Source organism: Chaetura pelagica, unplaced genomic scaffold, assembly GCF_000747805.2.
Source record: "Chaetura pelagica isolate M959 unplaced genomic scaffold, ChaPel_1.0 scaffold55, whole genome shotgun sequence".
Lineage (NCBI taxonomy): Eukaryota > Metazoa > Chordata > Aves > Apodiformes > Apodidae > Chaetura > Chaetura pelagica.
The window spans coordinates 4,781,059-4,790,943 of NW_009953571.1; the positions used below are offsets into that span (position 1 = coordinate 4,781,059).

The following is a 9,885-nucleotide window of genomic DNA, read 5'->3' on the forward strand; positions in this document are numbered from 1 at the left end:
GGTGGCGAAAGGAGCGGTGCGTGCGGGTCCCTTCCTGCCCAGAGACACGGGACACGGGCCCTGCCGGGCCGAGCTCCGGTGCCGCCCCGGCGCTGCGGGTGCCGCGGTGACTCGGGAGCAAAGGTGAAGGCCTCAGTGGAACTTCACCAGAGTCGCCCCGAGCTGGGTTTGGCACTCGGAGCCCCGGCTGCAGCCAGCGGTTAACGTGGTGCTGTCACACGTCGCTGCCGAGCCTCCCGCACCAGGGTGGCACCACGCGGTGCTCTCTGCCTTATTCGCACCTCGCTTTTCTCCTTTAAGAAAACGGCAATTTTCAGTCTTGTGCATCAGTGGGTAAAGATCCAATTCCAATCTATTCCTTACGCCGTTCCTAAGAGAGACACAGTGAAAGCTGCTGTTCACCCAGGAAGGTCTTGCTGCTTCAAGCAATTCAGTGGCACAGTCAAACCCCTGTCTAGAAATCCTTGTCCCACTAGGATACAGTTCCCAGCCAGAGATTTACTTGCCCTTGGAAGAAGGTAGGAATGCAGCAGCTCTGTCTTGCTGAGGTGGGTGCCGTTGGCAGGTCTGTATCCTGCACAGGGACACTCTAGATCATGCTTCTGTACCCCACGCTTGATGCCTTCACATCCTGCTTCCTCTTCCCTCCCTCCATTTTCTGACATCGCCATTTTTTCTCTCCACTAATAGGACTGGATGGACCCAGATTATTTTAGTGGTGGAAATAAAAGGAAAGTGTTCCTGAGTTGTCTCTGGCTCCCAAGAGCCTGCATGTTCCACATGGTACTTTGCTCTTCTGTGATAATGCATCACTGCTTGAAAGAACCTTGCTCCAGATGAATGATGTGAGCTCCAGGGCTGGAGAAGTGCCCAGCCCACTGCCAGCATCTCCTAGCACACCAGTTGAGACAGACTCAATTTCCAAATAAGCCGTAAGACAAATTTGTTTCAAACCTACTTTATTCTTCTCAAGTGAACGGAGACAAAGAAACTACACAGTTTGGTTACAGAACAGTGTTAAGGGTTAAAAAACATATGGAAAATGTACTGACAAAGAGCAAACCTTGGAAGTTGTTCCCAGAAGTCAGCGAGTCCAATCTGTGTTTTCAAAGAAGAGACTTACTGAAACATTGCTGGTCTACAACCCTTTGTAGAGAGAAAAAAAGCAACAAAACCCCCCAAAGCAACACACATTTCCCCTAACAAAAGAAATGCACAGATACATCATAAGCATCCACTCACACCCATTCACTTCCAGAGAAAAGCAGCTCTGGCGGGGATTGGTACGAACATGCAGATGTCATGTCCCTTTCTAATTTTGCCTGGGAGAGGGATGTTAGACATGTTTTAAACCAATTTGACTCCTTTTTTGCCCCCTTTATACACACTTGTCTATCTACACACCACATTAGTGTTGCACAGCCTTATCTGCCTGAGTTTGACCCAGCAGCGCTGACAAACAATGCTGGCGTGCAACTTTTGGCAGGAAGCTCCTTTTCTCAGCCTAAAATAACTCTGACTTGGCAGAAAAGTCCTTTTTATTAGTACACCTCTTTGCTGTTCTGCCAGCATACTGGTTCATTAGGGTGTGATCTTTCTCGCTCTCCCATGAAAGTCTCTTGTATTGCTATGCCAGGAGACTTATCTGTATATAAACTAAGCCCACATGAGTTAGCCAGAAGGCTTTTTCAATTTTCACAGCAAATCCTTTCTAATCTCAATGGACAGGCATCGTAGAATCTCTCCTACTCACAGATCTGGATTGGATGTTTTACACATCTGCAACAGGTAACAAAAGAACCAATGCAATTCGAGACATTGGTCCAATAACAGCCTAAGACAAACAAAAGTCAGTGCTCTCAAATGAAAAACAGCTCTTGAAAAAAAAACGGATCTCAAAGTTTAACAGGCTTCAAGAAGAACAATCAGACACAGAAGGAATTTTCTTTGAAAGAAAGTCCATCATTGTTTCCATTCAACAATGCATTTACCTGCCACTAAAGAAAGGAGCATGGGCAATAGCCCCTTTTTTCATTTGGACATCTTAAAATACCCAGTTTAAGCTCATCAAGTCACCTCTAGCAGAAGTTAGATTCATCCAGCCACCCTGAGGTTGGGATAGGGTTCTTCCACAGATTTACCACTTGATGTTAATTTTTGAGCATCCTCCCTGTAGAAGGATGTCACTTGAGACACCACTTTGTGGGAAAGCAATCCCCATGTCATCCCTGTAGTTTGCATCCTTTTGTGGATCACTTCTCTCTTTCAATTCCATGACTGGTCTGATCAAAAGACCATCCTCATTCATTCTGTAGTCTTTCATCGCTTGCTTTCTTCTCTGCTTCTGGATGTCTGCCAACTGATGCAGCTCCTCTAGCAGCTCCATGCAAGTGAGCTGATAAGGAAAAAACAGTACGTATGCACACACACATTCTTCTTGTGTTGGGACCAGATGAGAACCCCCTCTTCTAATTAGCCAGTGGAACAGAACAATCATCTCTCCTTAGCTCTCAGGAATGTATCAACTACTTGCTTACACAAACAATACCTCATGGTAAAGTCACCCCACTTTCTTTCCAAGGCAACCTAGAGGGAAAAATACTAGACTTGCATGTATTGTTTACTACTTTATTATTAAGATCTTAAAAGATTTAAGTAATACTTCACATATGGGATTTAGATGTCTCCTGTAAAACCTTTTGCGCAATCCAGTTGTTGTAAACCCCAGAAAGAGGTATGACCAGTCCATGGTTGCTTGTAGGAGCCACTGCAAAGGTACCTTTTCCAGCTTTTCATTCAAAACAATGGTATTCTATCTTATGGGTAAGGAAACCCTTATGTGGAAAAAGCCAACATAGTTCACAAATCAACAAAACAGCTGCTTAGGATGTACATAAATGGATGTCTGTGTGAACACACTGATAGAAACACTGTGAACACCGTGAGTGGAGATAGAGATGCACTGGAAAAGAGTTACCAGGGCTTTTGTAAAAGGAAGCCATGCCTCACAAAACCTATGTCTACAAGTCTGCACAGATCCAGAGGAAGGCTCAAAAAATCAGAGCAAGCACTTACTTGAAAACACCTCACTTTCAGTTCTGTTTAACCAGAAGAATGTACATCCAGCTCCCTGCTACAGTATTCTACAATGAGAGGTAAACCATGCTTTAAACCATTTAAAGCTAAGTTGCATGAAAATTCAGGCTATCTGTTTATAATGATTAATATGCATTGTGTGCAGTCCCAACTCACCTGCCAATTAGGAAAACTTCTGGGCCAGACACACAACTATATTTAGACAGAGAATAGAGTTTATGCCAGCATGTGTCATGAACATGTTACCTGGCATTATACACTACACTTCACCTTCTCTACTGCAGCTTTACTTTACGTGAACTGGGAAATCAACTTTGCTGCACAGGGGTGTGCAGCTCCCCTCTGGTACCACAGCTCTGCTTGTGAACTGTCACTGTTTAAACAAGAAACCACCATGCTTCTAGGAGAACATTTCCTTTGATGAGTTCCCAGCCTGTATTTGCTTCTTCAAATCTGAAGTCCTAAGCATCAGAATGTGGCTGCATTTCCAAGTACCTAACAACACACAATATGAATCTACAAGGAGTTAGATATTTAGCTCCTTTACTAGCTCTTTTCTAGTGACAGAGCTGCAGAGGCACAGAAACCCATTTTAATTGACATCTGCATCCAGGAGAACAACTACTCCTGGCAGACAGTTATGCTGAAAATAGAGGAAATGGCTGAGACCTTCAGGGTGGGAAGTCTTTGCTGAGTTCTCCCACTCAGCGGTAAGGAAGCTTCTCAGTTTGAGAAAGATGCTGAAGAGGGAAGCTGAGGGTTTTGACAGTGAAGCACTGGGGATCAGAGGTTACTAGTTTGCATCTGGTTTGTGGGTAAAACTCAGTTGCTTAATAGGGAGTGTCCACTATTCAGAAGATTCAACTACTATTTGCAGGTGATGACACAAGAAGCCACAGAAAGCATCAACATACGTTTCCAAAACTGTCCGGATCAATAAGATGTCTTTCTTTTATTTCTTTCTTTTTTTTTTTTTTTTTTTTTTTTTAAACTTTATTCTCCTTCTTTGCTTTTCTCTTCCTTCTCTTCTCCCAGTACTACACCAACAAGGATATTGCATTGTCTTTTGTGGCTGCTGTGGACTATTTTAAACTTTATTCTCCTTCTTTGCTTTTCTCTTCCTTCTCTTCTCCCAGTACTACACCAACAAGGATATTGCATTGTCTTTTGTGGCTGCTGTGGACTACTGGCAATACCTTGCTGTGGCTAGCAACTGCTAGGGTACATGACACCCATCTTTTCCACCTTTTCCTGAAGGAAGCTCTAATCCATGGAGTTACATCGTGCCACCTTGACAGCGTATCTCCCACCTACCCTTCCAGCTCATGGGCCAGCTCCTCAGTACATCTTCTGTTACTGCTGAAACAACTATCAAATGACAAAAGGATGTGTTTGGCTCTGCAGAAGCAAGGTGGAAGTCTTGCTGGAAAAACTACCCACTGGCTGATCATAAGGGTCATTTCCAGCAAAACATGTGAAAGATCAAGGAGAAGACAAGATGGATGATAACTCAGGTGAAACCAGGACTACCACCAGTGATTGCTGTAATTGCTCATGAGAATGATGAGATCCAAGTGAAAGAGACTCAAAAATACTGTTTGCACACAATATGTAACTCCTGCTTTCTCTTCTCTTACCAATATATAAACTGTCATTAATCTCCATGTCTACAAACTTGTCCATGGCCTCTGACAACCTAGCACTTCATTCCCATAAAATTATTTATGAAAACTTGTCTTCAGTAGAGGGGAAGTACAAGCTTCTATCAAAATAAGCTGGAAGAAAACAACACCCCCACCACTCATCCATGTTCAATAGACAAGGCAAAATGAGACACAGATACATGCAATCTGTAAGCCTAAAATCAAGCACTCCTGAATATGATGAAGGTCTCTAGAATGGTCTGACCATAGTATCAACTCTGCATTTGGCCAGAAAGCACTTCTCATATTCTGCCATTAATCGGGAGCCTTTTGGAGCATACAAAAACAACTCACCAAGGAACAAAAGATGCATGTGGAAAACTGACTGCAGAGACTGAGCATACAGAGCCCAAGGAAGGGTGGTGACAATTACATTCATCAGCCTTATTCACTCTTGTCTTTCCTCAACTCTCAGTAGATCAGTGATCCATAAGAGCAAGTGAATAGGGCTTGGCTTTTGCTCCATGATTATAAATAGCCACTTTTCCTTGCTGCATGTTTCCAAGAGGAGAAAAAAACAGGGTCTGGTACAGATCTGCTCCCAGAGGCTGACCTCACTGATTCAGCAAGATATGGAGAGAGCAGGTAACTACACCAACAGTCATTATTCAACATTATTGGTCACTACTCAGCATTATTCAATTCACAGGCAACCTCAGGGAAGTCAAGGCATCTTTTTCACCAAGTATATCCTGATACTGTTATTACACACAAAAGCTGTTTGCATTATGAACTTTGGGATGTGACAGTGACTCAGCAAAGATTAGGAAGATGTTACCATGACAGTCCAAGATGAAATTCAACCCTTTAGATCCTGATCCAGGTGCTGAGATCCACCATGTGACAGCTGGAGATGGGAAGGAATGTGGCTGTTATATATTTCATCCAGCTTCTGTACTTCATTTTTAATGAAGTCTCACAATTGAAACCAAGTCTGTATCTATGTACTTGTTTTGCAATTATAGTTTCCATGGGAGTATCAAAAACCTGAGGCAATGAGAGAAGGAAAAGAAGTATTCTTCTGTGTGACATGATGTCACTTAATAAGAGAGGAAACAGGAGCAGGCCAGGGAAGCATGGCTCTGTTCATTGCTCTAGTCAGGTATGACATACTCAAAACACTGTTGTAGCCCAGAGGCACAACAGATGGCACATCTACATAAATAACTTTTCCTTTGCCAAAAGGCTGAAAATGTGGTGGTTCTGTTCAGAGAGCACAGTCCAAGAACTAAAACAGAACTGAGAAAGGCCCAGAAGGGGCTTCCGTATGTGGAGTGATGGAAATCGGCCAGTTTCCAATCTAGTCATCTCCATATGTCTATAAATCAAAGAGACCATGGTAACCTGGAGACTCTTGCCTAGTGACTTTCACTCCCACAACTTTCAAGTAAAAACTTGATGTAACAGGGATGATTCCTGTTTACTTAGGAATTATGTCCACCTTCCCACTTAGAAGCTGAAGTAGTTAAGGATATCTTTATAGCCTTGGAGCATTTGCTGTCTTTGGCTTTCCTACAGTTGTGCTTCAGCAACAGAGGCGTGTCTTCCAGTTCTGCAGCATGGAGAAAGCATATTAGATAATGTATTTCAGGTATCCAAAATGTTTCCCTGGCATGGGTATTTACTTCAGAATCCAAAGAGGTCCATTACTTCTGCAGAAGCAGTGTCAGAACTGCACCAGATCATGTCTGGAGAACACAGTTATCAAGCATAGGGGCTCCAGTGTTGCTGTTGTTGGAGACTGGCTCCAAGATGAAGTCAAGCTCATTGTACCAAACTGCTGTTCATCAAGGGTGAATTCACAAGTGTGAATTCTAACTGGTCGGTGGAAAAAGTGAAATAGTTCAGTACAAGCATATGCCAGGTAACTTTCAACTATAGCTCCACAAAGTGCAAGAAGGCATAACACAGACTTCAATGATGGATAAACTTCTAAAGATCCATGAAAAAACAGTAGAATAAATAGAAGAGGGTAAATATCTTGACTCTTACTTCAGAGAACAGATCTGAATAAAAGGCTTTGATTCAGGAAATTAGCACAAACTGAGACAGAAAACCTGGAAGTAGCACAAAGAGAGCTTCCCCCTCACCCCCCCCCTCCCTTTTTTTTTTCCTTAAGACAGATCTAGCTGAACTCATCAACTTGCAAAGGATTTCCTTAAGGTTCACTTTCTTAACTTAATCAGGGAAGAAAGTAAGAGACCAGATGTAACTAAGCCAAACTCCATATTTAGAGTTTAAATATGTATTGTGAGCAGATTTTAAAATAAAATATAAGACACTTTAATTTGCGTCATCTTCTCACAAGGTGTAGAAACAACAGAAAATTATTAACAACAAAATGTTAATGAAAATGGCTACTTGTACTACCCATACAACAAGATTTCTAAAGCAACTGCATGAAGTATGATTATGAAGACATTATATTAAATAGATCTTCAAAATGCCATTTGAAATGTGCAGGATTAGATTAATTCCTTGGCTAAACTTACGGAATAAATGGCCTTACCAAAGGACTGGCTTCAGCAACCTGACTACCACTTAAAAAAATAATCTACAAACAAATAACTCAATGCAAAACAGAATTTGTGCTCTTTTCACTTTTCCCTTGTGTCATGCCTACTTTTGCATGCATTTCACATTGGAAATTCAGATGTCAAGCTCATTTTTTTTTCCATGAACTATGAACAACTTTCTTTTTTTGGTAGCTCCTCTAAAAAGCAAAGGTTTTCACATACGACCTCTTCTCTTTCACCTGTGAAGCAACTATGACCTCTTGTGGTTATCTAAACTAATCTCCTCCCAATCCTCAATAATGGAGTTTATGCTCTGAGCCCTTACGCAATTCCCAAAGGATCCAAGTTTATGCTTGAGTGCTTTGTTAAACCAAGGCAAAGAAAAAGACTATTTCTTCCATACAAACAGACCTTCATTTTCTTTTCCTAATAAATATTTCAAGATATTTACGACTGCAAAAAAAAAGAGTGGTAACAGGATTTAATCACATTAACTCAGTCTCTTTATGAGGAATGAGGATATTTGACCATTCACTTTTCACACAAATTTAATAGCAGCAGTATCTTACAGAGATACTGCAAGCCCTCCTAAGATTATTTAATTGAGAAGACAGAAAAAACCCACACCAGAGAACTGTCAACCATACAAGAGCCACTTCCAAGGTACCTCAGCATTCAATACTATTAGTTCTATGTCATCAAAGAAGAAAACTGACTTGACTTTTTGGGGTTTTTTTGATAATACAGGCAAGAATAAATTAGAAAAACATGGTAATTCAGAGACACTTTTACAGAAATAAAAACCTTGGCCAACAAGAGACAACACTTCTCAAAAACAGTCAGTATATGCAAAAGAGCTCAGCACTAAAGTTTACAGAATAGGAGAAAGAACAGAAAATTTGGGGACTAAAAGCTCTTACCAAAACAAAGCAACTCTGGCAGCTGCAGGTACCAACACTTCATGACTACCTGTCCCTCTTCATGCCTTCACACGTGCACAGCCCCTACTGAGCCAAGACAGCCTCAGGGTGAACAGAGGGCACATGTGCCTATGCCTTAAGAGCTGCAGCTCACCATCCCCAATACAAACGTGAGGTAGATTTGTGCTAATGGAGTAACATGAAATGCAGCTAGGTAGATATACACACCATCACTTCTGCTGGTGCACACAGGAAACAAGGTATGTGGGATAAAGCAGGGTGTACAGTTACAGAAAAGGAAGCTACTGTAGCTATGTCCTCTGAGTGTTTATCCATCAGAGCCTTAGATCAAGTCACTAACCAGAGAAACAAAGACCCACCTACCTTCATGCTCCTCAGGTCATTTCCACACCCAGTCTGATAGTTATTTAAGTAACCATGTACTACAGTTGTCAGGTCAGACATCAAGTTATCCATTAGAGATGAGTGGAGCTGCAGAAGATAAATAACCTTCAGAGCAAGTGCTTTAAGCAGAGAAGCTGGAACGGGTCTCAAGAACCATATGTCAGGATTCTCCTGTATATCCCAGTGCAAAGAAGAACAGTTATTTAAGTAGTAAAAACTATAACAAAGCTTTTAATCACATCTTCTATACTTAACAACATATTTCCCAATGCTAATCTCTATTTTTAGTGGTACTGAATGCTTGCAGCTTCTAATGCCATCCGTGTATAATCCTGTGCATATTTGAGAAGAAGGAGTTTGGAAGGAGGGATTGTTTCTCTTTTAAAAAAACACAAACCAAACCAAAAAAATATGAAGACACACCTATTCCAGCATTTAATGCTAGGTTTTCTCCCACCCATTTCTGAAACTAGGCTGGATTCCTAAATGCTGAGCTAAAAGACCTCAAGGGAAAAAAAGCCCTCCCATCAAGGGAACCAGGGAAGCAGCTGGGAATAGTAACATATTCAGCTATCACAACTGAAACCAGAAGAACATGAAAATAAGCCCCACTTAAGCAGCATGACCATGATAACCTGAGCAAAACTGTCACTATAGAGTGGCTTATACTGGTATACTTAGCACATACATATTACACAGTCATTTTTCACTTTTTGTCTTCAGACCAACAGGAGGATTTGGTCTGGTAAACTGTCCTGGTTTCACTGGGATAGAAACATACAATTGATTTTCTGTTCAGGAAAGCTGCATTTTTGAGATGACTGCAGCACCCACTTTGGTGGGAACAAAGCTGGTAAGACACTTTGTTTTAGTTTGTGGCCAGCCATCGTGTGTGGGTTTCCACAGTGATCAAGGTCTTCAGCAGTTTTGAATTAGCCAGGTGCTAAAGCCAGGGCAGCTGGCCCAAGCTGGTCAACAGAAGTATTCCATACTATAAATATCACACTCACTATAAATTGGGAATTTTGCTGGGGATGAGGTTCTTCCTCAAAGGCTGCCATGCCTGGGGGGCCTCTTCTGTTGTCCTGCACCCAAGGCCTGCTCTCCTGTTTGCTGTGACCATCGTGCTCACACTGGAGCTGTGGTGCTTGCAGTGTCTGACATCTGTCACCCACTGCTGGGAGCACACAGCTCATGACCACACCAGCTGAACTGCACCAGCAAGAAAAAAAATCGCTACTCTCA

The 9,885-nt window shown here is 42.0% G+C and overlaps 1 protein-coding gene across 1 annotated transcript in view; it reads right to left on the reverse strand.

The window, feature by feature from the left end:
• Positions 1–2,137: 2,137 nt before the first annotated feature.
• EXD1 (exonuclease 3'-5' domain containing 1) overlaps positions 2,138–9,885 on the reverse strand; it is an 18,905-nt gene continuing 11,157 nt past the window's right edge. Inside the window, 2 exon segments of the mRNA XM_009999607.1 lie at positions 2,138–2,395; positions 8,620–8,811. Coding sequence (XP_009997909.1) covers positions 2,138–2,395; positions 8,620–8,811 — 450 coding nt within the window.